General features: G+C 45.0%; 1 protein-coding gene and 1 long non-coding RNA gene across 2 annotated transcripts in view; both read left to right on the top strand.

Moving 5' to 3' along the window:
• The window catches only part of PTPRN2 (protein tyrosine phosphatase receptor type N2), a 635,322-nt gene that overhangs the window by 520,241 nt on the left and 87,203 nt on the right, over window positions 1-27,878 (top strand). Inside the window, exon 13 of the mRNA XM_071428608.1 lies at window positions 8,759-8,971. Coding sequence (XP_071284709.1) covers window positions 8,759-8,971 — 213 coding nt within the window. The remainder of the gene's footprint in view (window positions 1-8,758; window positions 8,972-27,878) is intronic.
• Window positions 1,731-5,505, top strand: LOC139590826 (uncharacterized). The gene is made up of 2 exons (XR_011679448.1): window positions 1,731-1,827; window positions 2,363-5,505. It is a non-coding gene; the product is annotated as an uncharacterized lncRNA (long non-coding RNA).

Raw genomic sequence — 27,878 nt, 5'->3', positions numbered from 1 at the left:
CGGCGCTAATGCGGTGCCAGCCAGCCGCGGGGAGCCAGGGCCAGCCGGGAAGGCAAAGCCCGCCGGGGCCGGGCAGCGACAGTGACCGGGACAGCAGGGGTGTGGGGTACGGGTGGCCATGCCATGCCATGCCATGCCATGCCATGCCATGCCATGCCATGCCATGCCATGCCATGCCGTCCCGTCCCTCACACTGCCTCCTCCGCACCGTCCCACCGCGGGGGTCGCTCCGTGGGTGGGGAAGGGTCGGGTCCCTGCCGAGGGGACGGGTGTGCAGTGCCCGGCTGGGGTCCCTGCCGACGGGAGGGGTGTGCAGTGCCCGGCTGGGGTCCCTGCCGAGGGAAGGGGTGTGCAGTGCCCGGCTGGGGTCCCTGCCGAGGGGACGGTGTGCAGTGCCCGGCTCGGGACGGTTCTGCCCGGGAGCAGCCGCCGCCGCTCGGGCCGGGGCAGGCCGGGGCACAGCGGCCGCGGTGGCGTGGGGGCGGGACGGCTGGGGAGGAGAAGGGGAAGGGAAAGGGGAAAAGGAAGAGGAAGGGGAAAGGGAAAGGACTGCCCCCTCCACGGACAGAGGAGAGCCGGCTCTGCCCTGGCTGCCGTCCCCAGCCGCAGTGACAGCGGGAAACAATGGGGACAGGGAAGCGGGAGGGCTGTCCACCGGCGGGGGCAGGGAGATGGAAGGGACCTGCCACCCCCGCCCGGCAGCCTCCCTGCCGCTCCCCGCCGCTCCTGTCCCGCTCCCGCAGCCGGGGCTTGGTGGGCAGATGCTGGTGAGGGGGGGCAGCAGCGTGTTTGCCGGCGGCATGCGGGAATTTGAGGAGATGGGGAAGACTGCAGGGTCCCTTTCGTTACAAGGGTCGGTGCTGCCCCGGGAGCGTGGCTCTGCCTGGGAGTTAGGGGTGCGCAGCGCCGGGCACGGCACGGCCCCGCTCGCCCGAGCAGTGCCTGTCGCTGTTTATCGAGCTGGACGGACTTCGTTACTGTCCCGGGGCTGGTCGGAACACACTCCTCCCTTCTAATTTCTTGTGTCATTTGGAGAACGAGGACGAGAGGGGAGAAAGTTTGGATCTTCTTTGCTTGGCAATGTGTAGATTTTTTTCTTTTTTTGAGGAAAGTCTTTTCAGGAAGAAGCGTTATGGGCTCCTTTGCCGTATTGTGATGCAAATGATTTGTAGCTTTTCCTTGCTGTCCTTGTTTGATTTTATTTTTGGCTTTCTGTCATTGTTCTACCCTCCACTTCCATCTTGCAAGAGAGACACCAAGAAAAAAAAAAAAAAGGAAAATAAAAAGAAAAAGATGGGGGAGGGTACGCGTAAAAAATCAACCAAAGGGAAAAAAAAAAAAAAACGCACATCCACAACAGAAACCCCAAACAGCTTTTCCAAATGAGTGACACAGCCCGTGTCCATTCATCGCCGCACTCCGGCGAAGGGTTTCTGCACAGCCCAGACCTCCTTAGCCAATTGCTGCCAGCAACATGTGGAGGGGAGGCATCGCTATAGCAACCGGTGGATGGGCCATGTGCGGCAGCCGGCAGGGGCTGCGAGCAGCCCGATATAAGGAGGGCAGCGCCGGGGCGCGCCGGCATCCTCCGCCCGCGCCCCGCGGGGACCACCGGGCCGCCCGGGGCCGCCGCCTGCCCCCGCCGCACCGCGCCGGGAGGCGGCTGCGGGCTGCGAGGGGCGATTGTGCTGGCCGCCGCCTTTGTCTGCGCTGAAGAGGGGCGGGGGGGAGAGGGGGAAGTTTTGGCACCGGAGGAGGATTGCTAGAGCCCGCCGAGGTGCGCCGACCCCTCGCAGAGAGGGGCCCGTCCCGGCACGCCGGCAGCAGGTACATGCGGCGGGGGACGGGCCGGGGGGAGCGCCCGCGGCTCTCGAGGCGGCCCGGCGGGGACTCGGGAGAGCCTTGTGCGCGGCGTGGGCAGCGGGGGCGGCCGGGATGGATGGGGCAGCCGCTGCCGCCGGCCGGGGCCGGGCCGGGTGTCCGCGGAGCAGCGCGGGCGGACGGAGGGCTCTCTTTGCCTCCCTGCGTGCCCCCGGCCCAGCGCAGCCCCGGGGATGCCCCCGGCGCGGGGCCGTCGAACAGGCGCGGGCGGAGCGGGCAGCGGGCCCGGCGGGGCGAGGATGAGAGTGTTCCCGGCTCGGGGCCCGAGGACGGGACCCCGCGGGGGCTGCGGGCGTGCGGCCGCGGAACCCCGTCCCCCGGGTGGGGACGGCCGAGGGACCCGGCCCGGCTCCCTGCGAGACGGGGCGGCTGCTCCGCCGACGGACCCGCCGGCGCTTGCCAGCATAACCGAGAGCTGGCTCGTTTGCTGGCACTCGGCTGTAAGGGCGCCTTATCTAATCCCTGAATTATGTGCCTTCAGCATCAGCATTAGATCAGCGCTGGCGCTGCGGCTCGTGTTTCCCTTGCTAGCTGAAGATATTTGATTAAACTCGGCTATCGCTGACCGACCTCTTGGCTCGGGCTCCGACACTCTGTGACTTAGACCTGCCGAGTCCCTCTCTTTCGCGGTTTTACTCCGGCTAACAAAGCCTGGGCTGCGGAGGAAAACCTGCTTCCTGGTGCACCCACTCTGCTGCTTTGCCCTAACTGCCCCCGAGTCCTTAGAGACGGGGATCGAAGTTTCTTCACCGTCGTTTCTTCGCCGTCTCCGCGCCCTCCTCTTCTTGCTGCCACCTCAGAGGTGCACTGTGCGGCTTCGGACAGGATGGGCCGTGCTCCTCCGTCTCCGACTCACCTACCTCTTCCACAGGCATGGATGTGGCTGTCCGGTTTCCTGAGTTGTGTCTTATCCCTGCACTGTCTCAGTGATGCTGTAGGCTTTTGTGCTTTACTCTATACCTAACTGCTGACTTTAAAAAATACCCAGATGCTCATGAACATCTTGAAGCTCATTGAATTTCCTCTTTCACAACCTTACTCCTTCCATGCCACAAACTTCTTCAGGGTGCTTGGACATTCTGGCATTTCAATACCACCTTGTAGTGGGATTCAGAATAATAGCTCTTATTTCTTGTAACTCTAACCAGAAACTTCACTTCTGTTTGCCTTTAGGAAGCCAGAAGAAAATATCTACCATTGATCAAGGGATCTTTGAACTCAGTGAATTCTTGATTGTATTCAGTCATTGTTCATGGTATTAATCCTACTAAAAGGTATAGAGACGCTCCAGAGTGCTTTGTGGTGTTGAAGGTTGTGGAAAGATCATTGTACCCCTACAGATGAATAGATCTGTGGCTTTTGCAGTGACCTTTCTCAGTGATTTGAATAAGCTGCAGTTCCCAGAAATCCATCTGCCTTTTGTGTTTGTCGATTTGTCTAATCTTTCCAACCCCTAAAAGAAGCAAAAAGTACCTTCCCATCCGATTTCATCCTCCCGAGTAAAAGCATTAAATTGACCTCGTTTCAGGTGATGAACTGACATTTGCTGAAAGTGATCCTGGCATCAGGTGAGCTTTCCGGGGAGAGAAGGAGGGGGTGTGAGCAGGGAGTCAGAAGGTAGCAGCCCTAGAAATCTCTCAGTAACTCCAAAGATAGTATTTAAAACACCAACAAGTAGCCTGGTCCAAACAGCTTGGGAGTGCCGTGCTGAACACAAGGGGTGTTACATGCACAAAAGGTGAACATCCCCAGGCCCTGCTGCCCCAGCCTAACCTGACTGGGAGCACAGGAGGGGAGGAGGCACAGCTACCAAAGCTGGGGGAGATGCTGCTGTCCCTTCTGTTTTGTTTTCTTACTTTATGAAAGGTAAAAAAATCTTCTCTGTAGCTTTTCTGGGGACAGATTATGGTAGCCAGCCTCCTCCTGACGTAAAGTGTTTCTCTGGTTTTCTAGTAACCTATCAAAACTTAACCAGCAGAGTGTATCAACCTGTGTCTCAGATAACCTCTGGGAGAGGGAAATTACTAGAAGTGAATTTAAGTTTAGATTTATATAAATGAGCAGACATACAGGGATGTGTGTATACATACATATGAAGACACACACAGACACATTATATATATACACACCCACACACATCCATCCCTTTCTTCATGCTTTCTATATAAGGAAATTATACGCATATCCTTTATACTTTCGTGTAATGTCAGTGGCTGCAACTGTTAGCACAGGATATTCCTTAGAAAACAAACAAACAATGAACCAAAACTTATTTTAGAGAAGTTTATTTTTAAGACTAATGATTTTCTTGTAGAATTCTTTTTTTCTGCCTAGGTACTTTTTTCCCTCCTTGAATGGCATATTTGCAAGTACAATTTCATCTGCACAGAGGAACAATAGCTTTCAGTTGCACAAAGGATTTCTCCCACCCTGAATCCAAACCACAATGCCTCTTGCTCTGATAATAGCTTCTGAAAAGATTTTGTAATGCACAGAATTAATACATGATTATTTCCGCCTCACTTCTCTCATTTATTAGATTCTATAGTGAATTCCAAATTAAAAATAGCACCTCTTGAGTTTCTTAACGTTCTAATATTTTGAAACAAATCATATTCTGAAGTTCCTCTTTTTGCCCATATTTACTAAGAAATCTTCAAATTTTTATTATTGTTCAGAAACAAAGCTGTGTAATATAAATGTAAAAATCGAAGCATGCAAAAACTGTGAAAAAATGATAATGTTGAGTTGTTTAAAAATTAATTGTAGTGATTTTTTCCATTGCTAACTGGAAGAGTGGCCAGGTGCAGTAACTGGCAAATTGGGTTTGAAATCTTTTTAAATTTATGAAGCAAAACAAAACCTCAACTTCAGTTAGAATTTTGCAAGGACCAGAATCATGCCCTATGTCCTAAAATAAATAATGAAGTATAATTCTGCTGAGGCATCTGGATGGTGAGCTTCCACATCACTGCATGGGGAGCTCCTCTCTGCTCTTACAAAGACTTTCTCCAACACTTCCAGCTTAGGTGTGAGAACTTATTTACATGAAAGCGTACATTAAATATTTACTGACATTTGCCTGGAATTCGTTTGAAATGTCGACTGTTCTGCTGCATCGTGGGATGACACCGCGGAACGGGACGCTGCTCTTTGATTAGAACAGTGATTTGTGACTCCAGTGTTATGGCTGCTCTAGTTAATGACTCACTTTTGGGTGTATATAAAATGTGTTCTGTCGAGGGACCGGGAAAGCCTACATGAGATCAGACGCTAAGAATTTTCTTTCCTCTTAAAAAACCCACAGACCCTCACGGAAACAGTGTGCTTCAAGTAAACACTGTGTGTGTTAGGTGTGCTGTTGTTCTTTGCTTTCTAGCATTTAAGCAAGTCGGGCTGTTTCAAAGCAAGGCTGGATGAACACCTCCAAAGCCTCTTCATTCAGATTCACTTTCTAAGCCATTCATTTAGGAATTAGTTGTTTTTCCTTCATTGGGACTTCATTGATACTCCACACTTTTCGAAGGAGAAAATCATTCAGAGGAATGTCAATATATTCTGTTATGTGCAGTTTAAAAAATGCATACTTACATGTAGCTGAGTTTAATATTTAATTGCGTGTAATTTATGTGGTCTATTTATTTGTTAAGCCTTGGGTGGGGAGGTAATTTGTTTTTCTTGTTATGCAATAGCTATTGTTCCCCTTCCACCCCAGGCACACGCACCATGGCACACGCACCACGGCAGCCCCAACCAGCACAGGGAGAGGTGTTCTGCTTTAAAAGACATCCGACTGTAAATGTCAAATTCATAAATATTTAAACACTTTTCTTTCAATTTCAAGTCAAGGCTGACAGGACGCCTCTAATTAACCCTGGGCTCCGTTTCAGGCTGGGGCCTTATTGCAGGGAAGAATCAGGGGGTTAGGCGAGGTGGGGAAATCTGTGCTCTTGGTTAGAGGCAGCGGGGGCGGCTGGGGGGAGAGGTGGGAGGAGGGAAGGAGCTGGTAACTAACACGTCGGATTAATTTTTACCCGTTTCATAATGTGATGTTTGGTCATCGAGCAGGATGAAAGGGCAGAGGGTTCCTCCAGCTGCCTTGGGGACAGTGGGGGCTGTGTCCTGATGGGACGTACTTGGGGGACCGGGCTACCCTCTGTGGTTCCGGGTGTCCCCAGCCCGGAGTCCAGGGACGCCGCCGATGCGCGGCGCGGAGTTGGAGCGGGAGCCGGGCGATGGGGCTTTGCCGCCGGCCGCACCGAGCGCTTCCTGCGGGACGGCGTGGGGGCATCAGCCGCTGGTTCCCCCCGGGGGCGGCGTGGGGGCTGGCCGAGGTGGCCCGGAGCACCAGCCCCCCGCAGGCAGGCAGGGGAGAGCGCAGTCTTCCGGGCCCCGACGGCAGCGGCTCTGGAGCTGCTCCCCGTGAGGCGGGAGGGAGGAAAGGGATGGGAGAAGGGCCGGCGGCTCCGCGGCAGAGCCCCTCTCCCTTCCCCTTCGGCGGATCCGACGTGGCGGGCGCCGCCGGGCAGCGGCCGTGCCCCTTGCCCTTGGCCCTGCCCTCCGGCCGCGGGGCCTCCAGCTCCTCCCGGGGCACGGGGGTCGGGGCAGGCGTGGGCGCCGCTCCCCCTGGACGTGCGGGGGCTTTGCAAGCCCTCGCTTGCTGGAAGCCTGTCACAAGGGGCAGGGCTACACAGACTCCCCCAGGGCAGACGCCTGCCGAGGGGTACAACGCCGAACGCCCCACGGAAGGTTTCTAACTCTTCCCCGTGCTTCAGGCTCCCGAGTACAGCTGTACGCTGAGAATATGTAGGGGGGGACTCTTGGAGCAATTCTTTTGTCAAGGGCAGCTAGCTCCGGGAGGGCAGCCCCGGATTTGCGGGGAAAACTGCCTGGCGAAGTTGGAAGCAACATCTAAAATAGCTCTAACTCCAGCGGGAGAAAGAGCCTGCCGCCCTTTCTCTTCTGCATGTTTACTCGGAGCTTTTGACAGCACTCTGTCAGCATCATTGTCATCGTTTCTCTCGCCTAGCCCTTTCCCCGTGTGCTTGGTGCGGTTCTGTCACACGGCACCCGGAGAAAAGAAATCGTTTAAAACCGTGGTAGAGATGGCAGAGAAGTAAGGCTCAGGAGCAGTGCCCGAAGCTGCCCGCCAGCCTCTTTCCTCCCGTCGGTGCCCCGGAGCCCAGCCGGGGGCCGCCCGATGAGCGGGGCCGGCCCGCGGGGCACTCCGGGGGTGCGGGGCTTGTCCCTGCCCGGCTGATGGGGGGCAAACACCGCGGCGACAAGGATTAACGTCCCGGGGCGCAGCGCTCGGCGAGGGGGCGCCGGCACTTCGGCGGGAGCCGCCTATTGAGATGCAGATTGCGACCCTTGGCCCCGGGGGGACGGGGCCTTTCAGGGAGATGCTAACGGCAGAACGCAGCAGCCCTTTACCCCCCCGGGGCCCAGGCGGCTGCCGTCGGTGCTGCCCCTCCCGCTGCCCCCCGCCCGCTGCGGGCCGAGGGCGCGCTCCCCCGGGGCAGCCGGGGCAGGTGCCCGGCTGGGGCCGCGGGGGCGGTGGCGAGGAGGCGGCCCCGGATCCCCCCGCGGCCGGGGCGGGGTGGGGTGGGGGTGCAGCCCCCTCTTCCTGGTGGCTGTTGGGATTTGGAGGAGGGGCCGTGCAGGGGAGGGGAGGCGGCGGGCGCGGCGGTGGCTGCGCGGACGGACGGACGGACGGCACATGGCCGGTGGCCGCGGCGAGCCCTGTGCCCGCCCCCCGCCGGGGCGCACGGACCCGCGATCCTCCTCCGCGCGGCGCATCCAGGCAGGAAAATCCGGGAGTCTGAACCTGCATTTCCATTAACTCAGCCTCAGCCCCGGCTAATCCGCAGCACTGAAGGCAAGGAGGCTAATTAATGACAAGCTTTTACAGTCAAGACCAGCGATAATTGCTTTGGTGGCCTTTATGATTACAAGATAAAAATGGACCGGGCCTGACATAAGAGCCACTGTGTACACTGCAAGACAGGAGGAAATTAAGAGCTGGCTAGCTGAATACGGAGCAGAAAATTACTAATAGAGGAGAGATAATGAATAGGCCGGCTAGGCATTCATGGGGAAAAATCCATTTTGTTACCACGCGAAATTAGGTGGTGGAAAGGAGTTTGCTAATTGTTCTCGTCTTGTAGCAACCAGGACTGAGGCAGGGGCGTGCTTTTCAATTCATTTCCCTGGTAATTGTGAAAGGGGGAATGCAGGCCAAATGAGTCTTGCTGCAATTTGCGCGCCTGGTCTTTTCATTTTCATGTTGCGTTTTTAATTGTTGCTAATATAGGTTATAATGAAGCTAATGAGGGGAAATTATTGTACAACTTTTTAGCACATGGAGACAAGTGAAATGCACTAGAAGGATTCTCTCCTATTGCTGCAAAAATAATAGTAATCTGGAGGAGTTTGGAACTATCGGGGTTTTTTTAAGCCGCTTCCCTCTACAACAGACAAAAGGAAGGATCACCACCTACTTTTTTTTTTTTTCCTGTGTTTTATTTTTCACTAAGAAAAAAAAAAAAAAACCAATACCGGATTTTCCCTTGCTGCGCCCCTCGCAGCCGCTGGCCCTCGGTGCGGTGCGAGCGGGGCGCGGAGCCGCGGGCGCTCCGCGGTGCTTGCGCGCATCCCGCGGGTCCGCCTCCGCCTCTCGGTCGTTAAGTGCGAGCTGCCGGAGGGGAGGGCACGGAGCGGGGCACGGCAGCGGTCCTGTCCCTGTCCCTGTCCCTCCGTTTGCCTCCCTCCCCGGCCGAAAGTTAGGGCTGCCGGGTGTTCCCCCCGACGGGATCCCCCCTCCGCGCTGCTCCGCGACCGCGCAACTCAGGCGCTGCCTCTCTCTCCTTCCCTGCAGAAAAGCAACGTCCCGCCGCTCGCGCAGCGCGGGGAAGAGGCACAGTCCGCGAAATTCCTCCTCCTCACCCTCCTCTCCCTCGCCTGCATCGCCGGGGTCCTGGCGGCGTCGGGGGTCGCCTACTGCCTCCGCCACCGCGCCCACCACCGCCTGAAGGAGAAGCTCTCGGCCCTGGGGGCTGACGCCGGCTCCGATGCGCCCGCTGCTTACCAGGTAAGGACCGAGCTCTCCTCCCCCGGCCCTGCCCCGCTGCCCCGCAGACCCCCGGGGGGGCCCTTCTCGCCTTGGGAGTCGCGGGGGTGGGTTTGTTTCCGACGCTTCCCCCCCCCGCCCCCGTTCCATTCATAGTCCCGCGGATTCGGTGTAGCAGCTTTTTACTACTGGGTATTAATCTTGGCTATTCTGGTAGCTGCTGTAAATTCGTGCCTAATTAGAAGCATTAAAAAAAAAAATCCAGCCCTTGCCATTGAAATTCTCAGAAAAATAACATTAATATCCATAATCTGTCACCCCTGCCACTATTAATAACGAAAAATCTTTAACATTTATGAGGAATGGATTGCACGGTTATCTGAAGATGTCTCTCTTTTTGAGTAATCGACTTCTTCAGGGTCTGATATGAAAAGAGCCTTTGACCCGATCTGTTGCCACCTTCTGCCATTATTCAGATAAAATGAAATCTAATGCTGATAGATGGGAGGTAAACCAGCACTGGTTCTAGGAGAACAATGATAGCAGATGTGTACCCAGTAATGCTGGAGGACTGTACTCAGCTTCTCGGAAATAAATCAGAAACCTCCAGCTTTCAGTTTCAAAAGTATTGGGTGGAGAGACACTGCATCTTCCTGAAGTTTGTTTTAGATCAAATGGCACTTATTTCTTGGTGTGTTATTGGTGTGGTAGTGCATATGTTATGGTCATATACCAGACAGCCCTGGTCTGCTACCCAAAATATTTGGAGTGTGACCAGGAAAAAGAATCTGAGAATGTGTAAACATTGTCTCTGTAGTATCTCTGTCTATTGTGCACCCATACGGCCTCGCTAACAGCACTTTTTTGTCAAGTTTTATTTTACTTTCTTGTTCTGCTTAGGATCAGACATTCTGGCCTTTCTGTATCCTGGAGCTGAGATAGATTTAAATTGGCAGCTGAGAGTATTATGGGAATAAACTCATATTTCCTCACAAAGTTTGGGTCTATCTGTACCTCTTAGATATTAAAGATGTAAAGCATTAAGTATATTTCCACAGACTGGGTCTAGAGAGAATTAAGTACAGAATAATAAATATGAATGTTTCTGTAACAGTTCGTATCTTCAGGAATGGTTTTGGTTTTCACTTTTAAAGAAATGTTTACTTTAAAAAAAAAAATCATTGGGTCACATCTTTGCATTTAATGACTTCCAAAGCAAGACAGAGTGAGAGCAAGAGCATTTCCTGTAGACAAAAAAAAAGGAGTGTTCTCTGGGATTAAGTGTGAACAAAACAGCAGTTTATCAGTTTTGTTGGCCAGTGAGACTGTGCCCATAAATATTTATGTTTGATTTTGATAGGTGACTTGCTGTTGGCTTATTTAAAGCACAGGAGCAATAGGTAGGCTTTTTCTTCCGTTAATTGTGAATACAGGAATTCTTAATTTTTTTGAAAAGCCCTCCAGGTTCCAAAACCACACTTGAAACTGAATTTCTGATAATTAACAGGACAATCTTCCTACTGACAGCTCTAATTAATAGTATCTGTAATTAAAATCGCGCCCTTCCAGCAGGAAAATTGTTTGAATTTCTTGGAGTGACCTTTTTTGCCATTTCTCCTGGGAGTGTAGTGGTTGATATTGATTTTATAATGAGCTCGGTTTGTTTAATAAGAATCTGTAATCCAGACATTAAATGAAATATGCGCTTCCTTTTTTCTTCACAGATTTATATATATTTTAAAATCTTCATGTTTAAATCTAAGAGTGACATTTTCTGTTTTGAAAACAACAACAATGCTTTGAGGTTGCCGCTCAGTTTTTCAATAGCAAGACTGTATTAATATTCTTTGTTCCTGACCTCTGGGCCTGGTCCTAACCACCTGACTTCTTAAACAGTTCCATTGGGTTTTCAGGAGAGCTGTACTCATGAGTGGGAGGAAGAATGTTTTTCCTTAAAAACAAAGGTTTCTAAGAGCTTGGCTCTCCACCCATGGAAGTAAATGGGAATTCTGCCATTTGTTTCAATGGCAGCAGTAGAAAGTCCTAGTATAGGCAGGCAAACTGCTCAGGCAGTTTTGATGCTGCTAGGTAGCATTTTATCAAAATGAATCACTGTGCCTGGGTCTGTATATAATAAACTATTCACGTGGATTTGAAGGATTGAGCCCTATTCACATTGTCAGAATCTCCTTACATTGAGCTGTGTTAAGTGTAATGGATATCTGCTGTGATGCATGTTTTGGATAACATCAATTAGGTCTCAGAAGGGCATCTGCTATCTTTTTCCTCATCTTCTCTTGATATTTGTAGGGGAATAATGTAACCTGTGTAATATGGGGGTAGGAAAGAGGCAGGCAGCTTTCAAAACTGTACCTACTTGGTTCTCCTCTGTTATATGTTTCCCAAGTAGCCACTCAGTTAGCTTGATGTTTTTTAAAAATATGAAATATATCAGGGCTGCTGCCACTAGGCTTTGAAGCACGGTACTCCAATGTGTTGCTGCTTTCAGCTGACATGACAATTCAGATTCATTTTTTTTTATTTGAAGGGGGAGAAATTGGTTGGTATAAAAGGGCCTGGTGGCCCAATGTGATTCAGAGAGAACACAGAAATATCACTTCGATTCACATGCTTCTCAAAATGTCAGTTGTTTATATCTTCACATAAACAAGACTGACCTAAATTTTCAGCATTTAGTAGAAGCATTTTTCATCCTAACCCAGTTTAGCCAGGGGAGTTCATTCAGGGTTTTACTCCTTCCTTACTTATCCTGTGAACTTGGAGGAGTTTTTTCCCATGGCTGTTTATTGGCGACGCTTGGGGGTTTTTCGTTCCCTTTCTGGTTTGTGCAGTGAAATGCCATCTTGAGAAGGGGAAAACAGACAAACCATATTATCAGGGAAACAGCAGGTTGGCTGCTAAGTCTCCCCCCATTCTGGAGGCGTAGCACTTGTCATGTAACATCACCTCCCTCAGGCACGAGCACTCCTTACACTTAGCTACTAACACAACTATTTCTTGTGTAACTGTGTGAGGAGGGCAGGACAACCAGTACTGGCTAAAAGTTGAAGCAGGCAAATTAAATTGCTGCAGTGCTCCTGATAAGCTGCCAAACCTGGTTTTTCAGGTGTTGGGGTAAGGCAAGCAGCTGGCCCTCAAAGTGTTGAGGTAGGGAAACCTATTGAAAGACTTAGTAACAGGAGGAAGGATAGATACACAATTGAAACTTCATTTATCTTTGAATCACTGAACAACAAAATTACAGGCTGGTTTAATTAGACAGTAGCCGAGGAGCTTTTCAAAATTAATGGAAATAGCGTGTCTTGTAAAATGTTACGTTTTATCCCTAAAGGTGGGCAGTTTTTGTGTCTCTCACAAACACATCTCCTGTCCTTTCAAAGCACACGTGGAATGATTAGATAAGTCAGTGTTAGCATTCAGGGATGGCTAAAAAGAGGCTCTTGGTGCCTCCGCGGAGCCCCCGCGCATGCGCGCACCTGCACCCCTGCTTTTAATTGTTGCTGGCATTGCTTTGATCTTCTTTGAAAAGCAAGTTTAGCATTCTGCAAGCCCACTCTCTGGTCCAGGAGATTAGGGCAGAAGCGTTTTAGGAATTTTCAGCAGACGCTCTTTGATTTATTTCACAACACTGAGCAGATTTTCTTCATGCACTTCGAAGACTTTAGAACATAACCCAGAGAAAAACGGGCATTCAGGCATCAGGAGCAGGCAGCAAACAGGGCCACTAAGTGCACATCTTACTTGTCACCACTCCCATTAGTGAGCAATTTATTAATGTAATGAGTGTGTGGTAGTGACTGCTACGATTTAGGGATGCTCTGTTTGATTCAGGGTGATGTATTTGTGAGTCCAGCTGAACCCTGGCTTTTGACCCCTGTGTGGGGAGCGCTGGAGGTGTGCACGTTAAATCATCAACATATTTTGTACTTTACACTGCAGAACTTCCCTATGAGCATGGTCTTCTGCATCACTGATAATGCTCAGCAAAGCCTTGCCCATAATGGAATTAAAAGGCAAAAGTTAAAATGCTCTGAAGCTGGCTTCGGCAAGCTTGCCTTTTAATATTTTATATCCATAACATTCTTCTTAATTTTCCTTCATCTCAAAAGAACTTCCTTGGAAAAGTGAGGAGGAAAAGACCAAACAGTTTACAATGAAGTTCTTTCTTAAACTGCCTGAAGTATTCAAGGTTACATGCAGATGGATTACATCATCAGCTGTTTTAAGAACTTGTCCAATTAACTTGATTTGGCAGGCATATAATTGTAAATTATATGTTAAATTCTACATTATTGCATGTATTGCATTATGTATAAATTATATATTCCTTTGTCAAATACAGTCTTATTAATTACATTATCCTGCTGGATTCAAAGCTCCTAGGAACTTCTCCGTGCTCTTACTGATTTGATCCCGCTGGTATTTTTTATTAGAGATGTTAAGAACACACTATTTGCAACAATTACAATAAATATTTTGCTGCAAATATTTTAAATGCTCCAGCTGAAAGAATCTGCTGGAAACAAACCCTCTACTTAACCATCATGCATGGGTTGTGTGTTTAAATACAGATAACTCATTACCTCTAATATGGCTTAATATTTTACACTCTAGACTGAATTTCAACAGCAAACTTGTTATTATAATATTAGACCTTAATGTTATAGTAATACTGTATATCAACTCCTTAGAAAGTGGAAATTTGTGGACTAAGTGCAATGGGGGGGGAGGGGGAAAGGAAAATTTTGCTGTTGTTATTGATCATGTTTTCAGTAATACTCCAATTAACATCACCTTTAGTACCAAGGGAAGCTGGTAAACTGAGGATAATTTGTACCATAAAGTATTACCTTCTACCTTTATATCACCTAATTTTCAAGGACCCTCCTACACTTAAGCACAAAAGATATCACTGAGGCTGAGGTTATTCAGTACATGAGTATTTAGTAAACATTTCAGAAGGAATACATTTTGTAAGGATTTTGGATAGATGAAAATTTTGCCTTAAGGCAGAATGCTGTGAAGGGCTTGCTTGTGTTCTCTACTGGGAAAACAAAGGGCATAATGCATTTTTAATCTTTTCTTTTCCTGTGTCCTTATTTAAAGAGGCAAAAAGAGATCATCTCATGACTATGTAAAGCTACAGGACAAGCTGTAATTTTTTGTGATGATAAAGCATATATGGCATGATATATGAATTAGAAGAGTTGTTCTTGTCCATACAAGTCTGCTCATTGTATATTATGTGAACAATTTTGTCTCTCTTTGATTGGCATTTTGTCTCAGGATAAATTCCCAGGCACCTGCAGATACTTTGTACGTACAGTAGTTGCATAAACCACTGTACTTTAAGGTGAGACAGTTTTCACAGTGTACAAAATATGTGTGACTACACAGAATTCACAGTAGTCACACACAGCGATTCTGGGAGAGGAGAAGAAGAAGGGGGGGGTGTTTCCAGGTGATTAGAAGAAGAGTTTGCCTTATGTTTAAACACTTCCTTGAAGTCAGAAAAGTCAAAGCAGAATGAAGCAAAACAGGATGTGTACAAATCTGGATTTACCTTTTAGTCAATTTTTTGTCTGATTAGTGTTCAGAGCTATCCTCCATTCCTGTGGTGCAGTAGACTCTGCTTTTCCTTGCTTCCTTTGGTAGTCATAAAATTGAGTTAAATGGTAGCAGTGCTCTAAATGGCACTCCAAAATACTGTATGAATTTATAATTAGCAGAAATTTATCAAACTTGCTTGGTCAGTAAATCAGGATACAAATCAATAGGGGTATATATGCTAACACAGCATTTAAAATCAACTTCAAAATACTGCTTAGTGAGAAATGTCCATCTTAAGGGCTGGAGCTTGATGGCAGAGATTTCAGAGGGCACTTCTGGAAGTCTTTATTTGAGGCTGTGTGTGTGTCTTGAGGAGCAGGGCTGTCCTGTCACCTGCTGTCCCTGCTCTGCCCCTCTGCTCCAGCACACCCAGCCCAGCCGAGGGGCAGCCCTGGGGCACCACGCAGGCCATAGGAAAGAGACTTGCTGGCCTTTTCACTGATGGCTCTCCTGCAGCCTTTTCCTGTCTACATGAATAACTTCTGTGAATTACTCAGTGTTGGACAAATGGACTAGCCCTTAAGTGGACCAGCTGCAGCAGTGGCAGTGCAGAAACACCTTGGAGTAAAATACTCCTTACATTAGAGCGAGCAGGTGAGAGAAAGGGCTTTTGGCAGGTGTGGAAGGAAAATGAGCATATATGCAAATCCTGGAGTGCTTGGATGAGATGGTGCCATGCAGGTCTACATTTTCATTAAAAAACTATCTTTTTCAAGTAGTTGTCCATTCTTCTGCATAGAACTCATTCAAAGTGGCAGAGAGAAAGTGATGCTTACCCTCTCCTCTTAGCCAACTTTGTTTATTTTTCAAAAGTACGATGCTTGAGCCTGGTGTTTAGTGAAACAAGGACAAACGTGCCCCAGGCATCCCGCAGGACAATTTCTGTGTATCTAGGATGTAAGAAAATGCTAAGTAAAAATAGTAGGAGGCAAAATTAAGTTAGTGACTCATTTTAATTACTGGGAAATCCAGAGTCCTTACCCAAACAGGCATTTCTTAGAAAATGTGCTGGAGGTGCTCCGGACTTGCAGGCTGCATCTTGCCTGGTAAATTAAACCAGTAAATATTTTGAATGGTCCTGGCACCATTTCAGGTCATGCCACCCAACCTTCCCCAGTTTCTTAGCTAAGTAAGCACAAAGAAAAATTCACTCACTAGACAGTTTTATTAATAATTTGGCTGTAGCCACCTGGTTTTAGACGGTGAGAATTCCTTCTGTTTTATCTGCCCTAACTTCCTGTCCTGGACCACCAAGGTCCAGGCTCTTGCTCACGAGGATCCAGCTCCTGAGCATTCTGCTCCTGATTCTGAGTTCCTTTCACCCATCCCTGTGGTGCCACAGGCTGTTTGCCAGCTGAGCGTGGGCTGGTTCTGGATAAGTACAATGGATTGTCTCCCCCTGGTAAATTGATTATGTCCTAGAGCCTGTATGTTATAAAGAAGCCAAAGATAACCACAGCCTTGCCTAATGGGCTGGAGAGTATTTGATTTGCAGTCCCAGGCCGTACATCATCTCAAGTGTCCCGATTTCTTTCTGGAATAACTATACTGTCTTCAATGGCTTTTTTTTTTTTTTCCCCCATGTAATGTAGAGGATAATCAGCCCTGTCTTTCCTACACACTTCTACCCTTTTTTCTGTTTTAGGATTTTCCTTTTTCTTTTGCAGCATCTCTGTTATCACGTTTCAGATTTGACACATTCTTCTATTGTGTGTTCTCTGAATGCTCAGCAGCTAACACTGCAATCTGGCTTGCTGATCCTTTCATTTTCCTCCAGAGTGCTGCACTAGAAGGAAAAAATACATTTTTAAAAGTTTTTAACTGGAAAGTTTTGGGGGTTTTTTTTGTTTTTTTTCAGGATAAATATTATACCAGGGCCTCTGAAAGGGAATAGAAATAATTTTGTGTAAATAAGGAACTGTGGTAGATGATGTTTGTCTGTTCTTGTAGGACCATGTTGCCTGCGAGCAGGAGCAGGTTGCAGTTTATTCTCTGGAGTCTGTAAGGTATATAAAAGCATTCTTCCTCCTGCTTTCTTGTTGGTACATCTGTTCCTCCTGCACACCAGTCTCACAGGGTGGGCTGGCAAAGGGAACAGGGACAGGAATGCTGTGTCGTTTCCTTTCTCCTTCTCAGCAGGGAAGCTGTGCTGTGCTTGGCCCTGTGGGCAGAGCAGGGCTGGGTCCTGCCCAAACCACCACCATCTTACCTCCAAGATCTCTGTCCCTCCTGCACTGTGTGTTTGTACTTCACCATTGGAAAGGGTTTGAGGCTGACTGCAGCCACCTGAGGTTTCACCTTGCAAGCCCATACGGACTTGGCTGCTTTCTGGGACAGATGGACAAAAAGTCTCAAATCCTCTTCTTTCCTCTGCCTGTAGCCCTGTAGGGACTCTTGAAGGGATGTTGCCAAGTGGAATATTCAGTGTGGACTGATAGTTTTGCTTGTTCTATTGTGGTATAAGCTATAAGACAAGTTTGGGTTGAGCAGGCTGGAGCTCTCCTAGGGCTGTGCTGCTCCAGCCTTCTTAAAGGCACAAGTGAGAGTTGTCATCCCAAACAGCCTCGTGAGTGTGTGTGACATGTGAGGGCAAGGAGATCCATGGAAGGCCTGTGTGCTCAGCTACAACAAGTCACACATTGAGGATGTGATTTGTATTGGCTGGAGAAGAGGTCCAGTTTCATCTCTCTCAGCAGAGAAAAAGCTCTGGCTCCAGGGATGGGGGCCTTCTATGCAAGATATTTTCATTCTCTTGTAATTTCATGCACAACAGAGATCTAAATTTTTACAGTTCTTTAAACCACTAGAAAAGAACAATCTGAGTGATTTAATGTACACCAGCAAAGCATGATAAAGGACTGAGACAGCTCACCTAACTTCTTTGTTCTGTGGTTTTTTTGCTGTGACATGTTCTAAGCTGTCAGTGTTGCCCCTGTACTTAAATTCAGTTGGGGCATTCCTGCAGCTCTTCTCCTTCCAGTTCAGGTTTGCATCTTTCAGTTTTTATCACTTGTATTCTTAGCAAACAACCAAACCGAGACTGAAGAAGGGAGACTGTAAAAGGATGTTCCTAAGAGTTAAATCCCTCAAAGAAACAAAATTAATTTGGTGGATGAGAGACAATAGCTTTTGAATGGGAGAAAATCAAATTTAGTGTAAGTGGCTTATCCAAAGGAGAAAATCCATGAGGTTTTCTCTAGCTTTGTTGACCAGTTTCTGTACTTCTTGCTAAAGACAAACGAGTGATGTTTTATTGATGGTTGTTTGGGATGACTGCATTCTGAACAAGCACAGATTTTGACCAGGGCAATAGTTTTTTTTAAAGTTTTTAATCTTTCATACAGATAAAACCCTGTTGAATTTCAGTGCAGTTTTTATTTTTCTGTTTTCCTGCCTAGCTGACGTAGTTGCAGGCTTCTTGATGATTCCAGCATTTTCCTTTTATATAGGATGGCTGTTGTTTTGCAGAACCACGTTCTGGCAGCCACTCAAGAGATCTCAGAAAGGGCTGATCCTGCTCTCCAAAGTGAGAACAGCTCAACATTATCCTGATAAAACTCACTTTTGGTATTGGGATTACATGCCAATAATCACTCTTTTTCCCCTGATCAAGTGCTGCCTGGCTTGGGGAGCCGAGGAGCCTCCATGCTGGTTGGAGGCTTGTCCTTGGTCCCACTGACAGCAGCAGAGGTGCCTGGTTTGAGGTGGGCTGCACTGCAGCCCTAAGGACCAACACCCCCCATTTTCTGGTACTGCTGCTCTCTACACCACTCTGGTCTCCAGAAGTGTATTGGGGAGAATATTCCCATGTTGGAGACATACTGATCTTCCTCACTGCTAAGAAAAGGACAAGTGAAAGATGAAAAGTTAAAATTCACTATGTTGGTGCATTTCTGACAGTGTGGGGAAAAGAAACTTGGATTTTACCTTTTTCAGCTTCTCAAGTGGAGTTCATTCTGACTTTCTGGGAAAGAAAAATGCCTCACATGGAGTGATTTGCTGGAAGAGGTTTTGCTGCAGTGGCTCACAGCACAAGGTGCCAGTGGCTGGCTATTTACATCAAATAGAAAGAGAAATGTGATGGAGCTGAATGTATTTTTGGAAGCAAAACAATGTACACATATAAATTTATCTTATATAGGAAAATTATTTCATCTCCCTCTGTACTGTGTGGTCACAGTATGTATAGCAACATGAGAATTTGAGCATGTAAATTCTGTGTATTGTGACCCCCTAGAACAAAATAAAGAACTGCAGTTCCTAGTTAACCTCACTGGAAAGCACTTGTGAATTAAAACATAACTTAACAACCCTTATAAGGGTTGCCTAGCAAGCTCTTCCAAATTTCAGCTTCTTTTTGGAGGTCTGAGTCAACCCAATTGCTCTGCAGGCATTGTTAACTAAGAATTCTGTTTGCTTCTTTGGGGGCTTTAGAAGTTAATTAAGGATAAATCGATGCTCGAGGCTTCTGTGAGTGCTGGTCACTCCATTGCCAAAGGGACAGTGCAGAAATGGAGGGAGCAAGGAAAAGGTGACAAGAATGATTAAGGGCATGGAAAATTCATATGAAGAGAGATTGAAAAGACAGATTATTTCTTCTAAAACAGTAACAAGAAGTAGTATAGAAAAGAAAAAAAAATATATATAAAATGAGAGACTGAAGAAAGCGTGAAACTTTTATTCTGTCTTTGGCCACCAGGACAAAAAGATTTTCAGTTACATTAAGTATGTAAAATAAAAGAGTAATAGAAGAAAAGCTATCAGCAGAATAGAACTGCAACAAGCAACACTTTCTGCAGAATGTTGTTGATGCACAAGTTGTTAGCAGGAATCTCAAAAACGAAAGGAGCCACATGAGAAAAAAAATTCTGTGATAAAAGAGCTAATAATGTTTTAGAAGATGCCTGTATCTTCATGCCTCAGGTTTTAAAATAATCCAAATATGAGTGTGAACATTTAAGAAATGGGCTTACTTAGAACTTGTCCTCATGTGCTGTTCCTGTGGTGCATCTTGCAGACCAACTGGTGCTTGGTGGAGAGGTCCAAGGGAGAGTAGTGACCCCCTGTGCTTGTATGGGTTGGGAAAAGAAAATGTAGGAACCTCAGTAATGGCCAGGGAAATCCTTTTATTTGAATGAACACACACATGTTCATTCCATTTATTTGAATGAACACACACATGAACCCCTTGCTGTTGCTGCTGCAGGGAGTTTAGTGGAACTGGTGCCATGGGACAGGTCAGGCACAGTGGAAAGGGCTGCAGGTCTCTTCTGGCCAAGCACTCTCAGGGCACAGCCCTGATCCAGCTGTACACAGCTGTGCAGGGAGACACAGGAGAGCCCAAGAAAAATTGTACATTTTTGCTCCTGTTGCTGTCCTCTCCAAAATGTGAGGTCTCTGTATGTCTGACCATCAGTATCAAGTATTAAATCCCTGTTAGTTTGTCCAGCATCTCCTGTGACACCAGCACAGTGAAAGTGTAGAAATATTGACCATTTTTTAATCCTTGAAGACTTTCGTGATGTGTGATAGAAAAAATGTATTCAGAGACACGAGGAAACTCATACATACTATTTGTTCCCATAGCTTAATTGGGTTTCTCTGTATTACCAAAGATTTGGCTCTTAATAACCTACTGTGACTTAGTAGCCACTTTGTTCTTTATAGATTCTTTTTTAACACTTGTGCACTAAATTTGCATTTGGTCTTCCCAGCAGAGCTGATGAGGGATTTAATTTTTTTTTCAGTGGAGAGAGGGTGAAAAGCAGTGAGTTTAGTTTTCAAATCAGGAGGGGGTAATGGCTGGCAATTTTGACTGTCATGATAGATGATGTTATAAGAAAAAGTTTGTCACTGATGGCCATCTTTGGTAAATACTTCCTTTATCCTTGCATCACCTCTGGTGTACGTCCGCCTTCTTTGGAGAAAAAAAAGAAAGTATTTGGGGGTTTTAGAAGTTTTAGGATTTTTTTTCCCATTTCACTGACTGCTTTTAGAAACTCTGTTACCATGAATGCAGTTACACAGATTTAGGGAGAAGCAATACTAGTCTTTGCAGTGGGGTAGAATAACATTTTTAGACATAAACTAGTGGCTATTTTGTTTCTCTCCAGGCTGGAAGTGCTCTCTGAGTCCTACTGGCTGCTGGGAATTCTTATTTCTAGCAGAAATGATCTTCCATTTTCACTCCTGCAGGGCAATAAAATAGTGGACTACACAGCCTTAATGTATAGCTTTCCTGAGAAACTACAGCTGTCTTGGGACTGCATTTTTTGCCTACTTTGGGCCCCAGGCAACTATAAATGCTGGGAGTGAAAAAGGAAACATTTGTGGCAGTTATCTTTAAGAGCACTGGCATCTGCTGGAAGCTGGTCAGGCTTTGGGTGGGTTGGACAAAGGCAAAATACACGATGGATTTACACGTGGTTCTGCGTGGCCTTTCAGGTTAATTCAGTTGTTGCTATGGTTTATTTGTAACCCATACTGTGCTCTGTGGCTCTCACTGTGCTAGTGGGGAATTTTCTGTGCCAATTCATATTAAGGAGCAGCTGTGCCCTCATGAGCATGTATTAGAGTTAGTTAAGTTGAACAAAACATGGCAAAGGTGAGGTTTGTTTTGTGTGTTATTTTTTATCTCTCCGGTTACTCCTTTAAGAAATCTTTCCTCTTCCAGATTCATATTTGCCATATACTCATGTACTTGTAAAACATTACATGCAGGCACAGCTGAAATGTGGGAAATGCATTTTAGAAACCAGCACTGGTTGAAACCATTTTTTTTGTGGCAGGTAGGTCAATGTGATAAACCATCACTTCGAGAACTGCAGTGGTCTGAACTGCAAGGCCAGTAAAACTCTGGCAGCCTGAGGAAAAAAAAATTGGGTGCTTTTATACCAGTAGCTCTCAGGTGATTTCAGGTACACAGTTTGCAAATATATCCTATTCAGGACAGGCGCTGATTTCCTTGGAGTCATCCAGGAAATTTTAAATTCTTTAAATTCTTTGGGAAGCTACCATGATGTCATCGTGCAGAGAAGATACTCGTCCAAATCAGTCTAAAGAATCACAGCCTTTCCTTGTGTATCTCCTGTTTGTGAAGACCAGGGTGCTGGTTTCATAAAACTTTTAGAAATAAAGGCTCTAAACTGTCATACTCATGCAGTCCCACTCAGTGGTCTTTTGTGGTTTTGTATAGGAAAACATTCCCCAGCTGAGTAACTTAAACATGGTCTTCAAATTTCCCTGACCCTCTGGAAAGCAGTATTATCCCCAAAGATACCTGTGCTTTCCTGGCATGGATTGCAGGGCAGTATTATCATTATTTCAGAGAAATATCATTAAACCTATGCTGTCATGTCTTCCTTGGCAATGGGAGCCATGTAGGAGATATCAGCCTCCTTCAGGAGCTTCTGGACTATTCAGATTGCTTCATCATTGATGGGAGGTTGCTGAAAGAATAAAAATAAAACTATTTTCTCAAGCTGTATTGCATAGGCAGGATCTTTGGTTCTGTGCAATTTTTATGTCTGCTGGGCACCTGGAGATGTGTACAAGACCATGATGGCTTTTCATTCAATTTGGTAGGATAAGACACTGCAAATGTTTGGATTTAAAGAGGGAATAAAACAAAGAAATCAAAGAATTTTTTTTTTAAAAAGAAAAGTCATTTTTCATTTAAAGTTAGCCACGTTTTCTTTGCCTTTCCCTTTCTTCATGGCCTTGACTTTTTTGGGGAAAGGGGAATGATAATGACATGAGTCATCAACAGGAAACACACACAATGCTAAAATAATTGAAATTTTAGCTTTCACAGGCCAAAATCAAAATCGAGGTTTTGTTAGGAGAATGATTCTCAAGCCTGTATTAGGCTGTGATGCTCTCAAAAAGAAACAGCATCCCTGGGTTTTAGATCATTTAACAATCCAGCAAAGTAATCCCCCCCTGTCCCAAGGTTCAGAGTTATATTCAAATATAGAGAGTGTGGTACAAGAGGGCAGATAGTGAACTGAACTGGACACATGAAGGCTGCATTGACAGTCAAAGAAATTTATCTTGCTTTCTTCTTCTTTCTTTTTTTTTTTTGTTTCTGTTCCTCCCAGGATCTATCACATACAAGTCTAGATAAAATGAATTGTCCAGAGTATGGATGTGTAATGATATGTTTGATGCTGTGTCTTTCAAAATATTTCTCTCAATCCTTTTTTCAATATATCCCTTTATCCCTTTTCTGAAGGGACACAGATATTAGATATAGTTGCCTTTTCTGAGAAGGATAGAAAATATACATGCAAATATTCCATGTATGTAAGCAGCTCTTTCATTCCTGGACAAAAAGTATGTTAAAATCAAGCTAAATCTTGAAAGTATGTTTCAATAACTCAAAAATAAATGGTAATAAAGCTGTAATTATCCCCAAAGCTACAAATACAGTAAATAAGTTAAATTTATAACACCTGAAAGCTTATCAAGTATGCAAGAGCAAAACAAAGGCAGCCAAATGACTTTAGCTTCATCCTGTAGTAACACTAAGCAAATACAGTTAGAGAATAATGATGTTTGTAGTCCTAGATCCATTTGTTAAAAAAAAAAAAAGATCTTATCTTCTTTTTTCATTTTTTAAATCTTATTGTGTTATGACTGCATCTATTGCAGAATAGTGAAACCCAGGCTGTATGTGCAGACCTCAGCTCATCCTGTGAATAATACCTCCTGAAAAGGAGAATGAGACTTCTGTTGAATTAAATGTATTAAAGCTGAGGGGGGAGGGAAAAAAAGGCATTCCAAAGGTCTTACTCATCCATACCTAGCATATAGATTACATATATTCTTAATCTTCATTATACATTTTATTAAAAGGTGTAGTCTTGAATAATTTAGAATTAAGTGTCAGCATTTTAATTTAAAATATCTGCAAAATATGTTCATTTCACAAAAAAATTAACACAGTGTTCTTGTGATCATGCCTGCTTAAGCAGATTTGTTTCTTGATTGATAGAATATTAGTCAGGTCAGGTTGGAAGGGTTTGGTGTACACTCAGCTATCACTTTTAATAAACAGTAATTTCTTTGTTTAGTGTCTCTGCATTTTCTTAATAATTATCCATGGAAAGCTTTATTCTCTCTTATATTTTGCTAATTCTAGAATAATTTTGCCACACTTGTTTCTGGACTAACTCAAGTGGTTTCTATTTTAATTTGCTAAACAAAAAATTCTTTAAAGAGTGGAAATGTTAGCCCTGTTTCCTGGTTTGGTGCAAATTTTGGGATCAGTTACAAAATCTATTTTCATTAATATATAGTAATGAAATTATGTTTCTTTTTCTAAATAAACTGAAAAGTTGACATTTCCCTCAGATCCCAGATCTCCTGTTAGTCAGATCTGAGGTGACAGTGGCTGGGAAAGAAGAGCAGTGTTTCATATACAAAGCTATTTTTGTTTGCTTTGGACTGAACATTTGTCATGCTCCTGGTACCAGCTAGAAGAGAATGATTCATGTGCCATCATCACTGGCTGGACTTGGAATACCTAAAGGTATTGCTTAGAGAATTTGCATTAAGTATTTGCAGCATCCTCTCTGGAGGCAGCTTTGAGGTGGAATTGCTCGTGTTTGATGACTGCAGAGCTCAGGTGAACGTTGGCCATGTCTTAACTGGGATGCTCCAGTCAGCTCTCCTGCCTGCACTGTCACCTGAGGTTCTCAAATTCCATTTTTGCAAGTAAATCAAGAGAAAAGATTCAATATTACCCATTAGCCTCAGTTACATCTGGTTTTAGTTCTATGGTTACCTGTACTCATAATCCTTTCCAGGGCATATACATATATTTCTCTCTAAAACCAAACATTTCAGTAAACTGTGTAGCTTCAATGGATTTTCCAATTTCCTTAAGTGGATTTTCCAGTAGATGACAGATAAATATTTCTATGAGCTCTCTTTTGCTGCCTGGCCCTTCTGTGACACCAATGGCTGCTGAGCATCACAAAGCCACGTGGGAGAAGTGGCAGCTCCTGTCACTGGCTGGTGACAGGGCCTAACACTTCTGCTGGTAAGCAAGTCACATCTCCAGACCAGCCTGGACAGGTACCTGCGGGCTCCATTTCTGAACAGACTTGATGCCTCCTTGCTGGAGAGGAGAGTTTCTTACCTCTTCAGGTTCAGAGACCCACCTAACAAAACATGGTGGCAACACTGGCTCTCAGTTTTTGTCAATTAAGGTAGTGAAACAAGTCTCTTAATACCCTTCTTTAAATGTGGATGAGCTACATTTATGCTGCAGATGGTTCATTCACAAGTGGAGTGTATGGATTCAAAAATCTATTTGTACCTGAGGAAACAGTTGCACTTCATGCTTCTCCCTGTCTCTGTGTGGACAGCCAAGTATTAGGAATATTTTAGAACCTCATTGTGAAGAGGATTGAGGGGTTTCCAAAATACTGTTTATGGTTTGTTTAAGGTTATCAATTGTGTGTCAAATAAAAAGCTCACTGCAGATGATCATGGTGCAGTACTTTGAACTCATTTAACTCAACATTATTTACAGAATATTTATCTTGGTTATGGCAGTTTTTGTCATGCAGCGATATTACTTCTCCATTATATACTGCATGTGACCGCCATATAAGTTTGATAATAAATGTTGGGAAATAAAAAACAGAGTAACTGCCTCAGTATGATAGCAATTCCCATGTGATGGGAAATAATGTCATAAACTTCAAATTACCTTTTAAATAAATGTTTATGTCCAACCCATCCATTAGATCATAGCCTGAAGGTCAGGAGGATCGTTTCTTCATCTTTCACTGTATGCATTATGGTTGCTTTTTTAGGTGTAAATGATGTTTTTAAATGAAGAATGGCACTCAAACTATACACAAACAATGGCTAGACATTACTGAGTCTCAGCATGGCAGAAATAGCCTCAGCCACTCTGCTAAATATAGAAATGCAGCAGTAAATTGAATTCATTCTTAGAAAATATTTTTAATGACTGAGACAATACAGAAATACAGTTTGTGTCATTCTCACAGTATGAAGCTTTGACATTTTAGTCAAGTTTGAATTCTAGTTGTGGTTTGGTAAATGGCTGATTTGCAAAATGCTTGTGAGAGTAAATATTTTGGAGAGGAAGGCAGAGCATAGCTGAGCATGCAGAAAAGTGCACAGGTGACAGATATTGGACTTACAAGGGTCTGAACCATCCACAGGGCTCAGTAAGTGCCATGGGATGGTGTGAAACACCCCACACTGTGAGACCCCACTATTCCCAATGTCTTTTGTAGGGGGGAACACTGATGACCCATCTCAAGGCCAACTTCCACATAAAGACATTTCCCTGCTTTGAGCTGGATGTCCCTTGTCCGTATGTCCTGGAGGAGCCCATGTGGCTCCCCAAAACACCTCGTGCATCAAAGCTTTTACCTGTGGTGGCCTTGAACATGTTATCCCTGCAGTTCCAGCCTAGAAACCCAAGTGGGAGCTGGAATGGCAGGGAGGCACAGAGGTGGCTTTGGAGAAGCAGAAGCTGTAGCGGTGTTGAGGTGGCTGATGTGTGTGTGGGGATGGGTCAGGTTCCTCAGCCAGGGCTGGGCTGGCTGGAAGAGGGGGAAGGAAGAGCTGTTGAGGGCTGTCAGACTGATCTGGAAATAAATTCAACCCAAAAACTTCTGTTTACAGCAGGGGAAAACCCATTGTCATGGAGATTTAAGACTCCAATCAAGAAATTCAGGGGCGTTTTTGCTTCAGCTATGATTTGACCTTCCTGTTTACATTAAACATTTTTTACAGCAGAGTGCAGCGATGTGGTTGCTTTGTTAGAGGTATTTGACAGTTACAGCAGTTCTGGGAATTATTGTTTTGGTTCTATATATGTCAGGAAAGAAATATATTAATATTTGAGATAAGGTACATTTTTTAAAACATATTTAAATTTGTTATGATTCCCAACTTCACCTTCTTCCATGACGACCATGAACATGTTAAACTTCATTATAAAACAACATTTCTTAGTAACATATTAAATACTTTTTGTCCAAAAAATCTTTTGGTTAGAGGTTAATCTGTTCCAGAACCAATTGTCTATAATATTGTTTCTTTTGTCATTATAATTCATGTAAAAATGGTACATTAATTTCTTAGAGATCGCTTGATCTCAATTCTTTTTTGTTAACAGAGGTCTATAATCCTTTCCACAGCAACCACTTGTAAAAGCAGAGGATTATGACTTGAGGCAGGATATGAACAGCAGGAACAGATCAACTTAAAAACAAAGATCCTGTTTGAGTACAAATGCTATTGTTAGCACAGAGTTGGGGTGAGTCAAGTAGCAGGATGTCTATTAGAATATAATAAATTCATATCAACACCACATGGCATGCTAGCCAGAAGACAGATCTTTCTAGCAGTTATGTGATAGACTTCTTTTTTTTTATACCTTTACTTATTATATTTTTGCTTAGTCCAATAAACAATTCCCTCTAGGAATGGCTGATGTCTAAACATCTGAGCAGCTTTTTGGTTTTTTGTATATTTATTTTTCTGTCTAAAAAGCTTCCACTCTGTTATACTTTTTCCCAAAATCTGCTAAAAGCAAGGATTTGAAATTACACTACTGCAGGGTCATTCTGAGGTTAGTAATAGACATTGAGGACTATTGCTAGCCTTTCTTATAAAGTGTGTGATCCTCCTGAGAAAAGGAGAAAAAGAGGTTTTTTCTTTGTTCCTATATTTAAAAATAAGAGATACAATGACATTTTTTCCTTTATTAAAAAGTCTTGGGTTTAATACTGATAGTTTAACTGACCTATCTAACAGCCATATATATGACACAATTCAACGTATTTTTGAAGTTTAATTTATTTTTCTAATATTTTTCATGTTAAGGTTAGTAGGAAGCTAAAAAGTACCAAGTGACAGAATAGATACTACTCAAGTGTGGAAAACCCCTACTTTTGGTAAAAATTAGAAAAACTCTTTCATGGCCTAGACAAAATCAATAAATATACAAAAATGCAATAATGGAGTCAGGTAGCAGTTTCACTTGTGACAGTCTTCTGTACAGTTATTCCAGCAACTGACACCACATAGAATTAGCAATCTCTGCTTCCCAACCTTCTGGTGACTGTATTTTTAATAGACAGTGAAATATATCCTGACTATAAATGATACAAATTTCATCTCAGTGTATCTTAATTTTTACATGTATGCATACATGTATGTATCTATGTATATACATACTGTATTAAATACTATCAAATAGTAAAAGTCCACATAAGCATCTCTAATGGCAAGACAGAAGTTT

The sequence above is a fragment of the Agelaius tricolor genome, unplaced genomic scaffold (genome assembly GCF_023055355.1).
Source record: "Agelaius tricolor isolate 1412-34295 unplaced genomic scaffold, bAgeTri1.0.p SCAF_6, whole genome shotgun sequence".
Classification (NCBI taxonomy): domain Eukaryota; kingdom Metazoa; phylum Chordata; class Aves; order Passeriformes; family Icteridae; genus Agelaius; species Agelaius tricolor.
The sequence above is the reverse complement of the archived record's forward strand: the minus strand, read 5'-3'. Positions and strand labels throughout refer to the sequence as shown.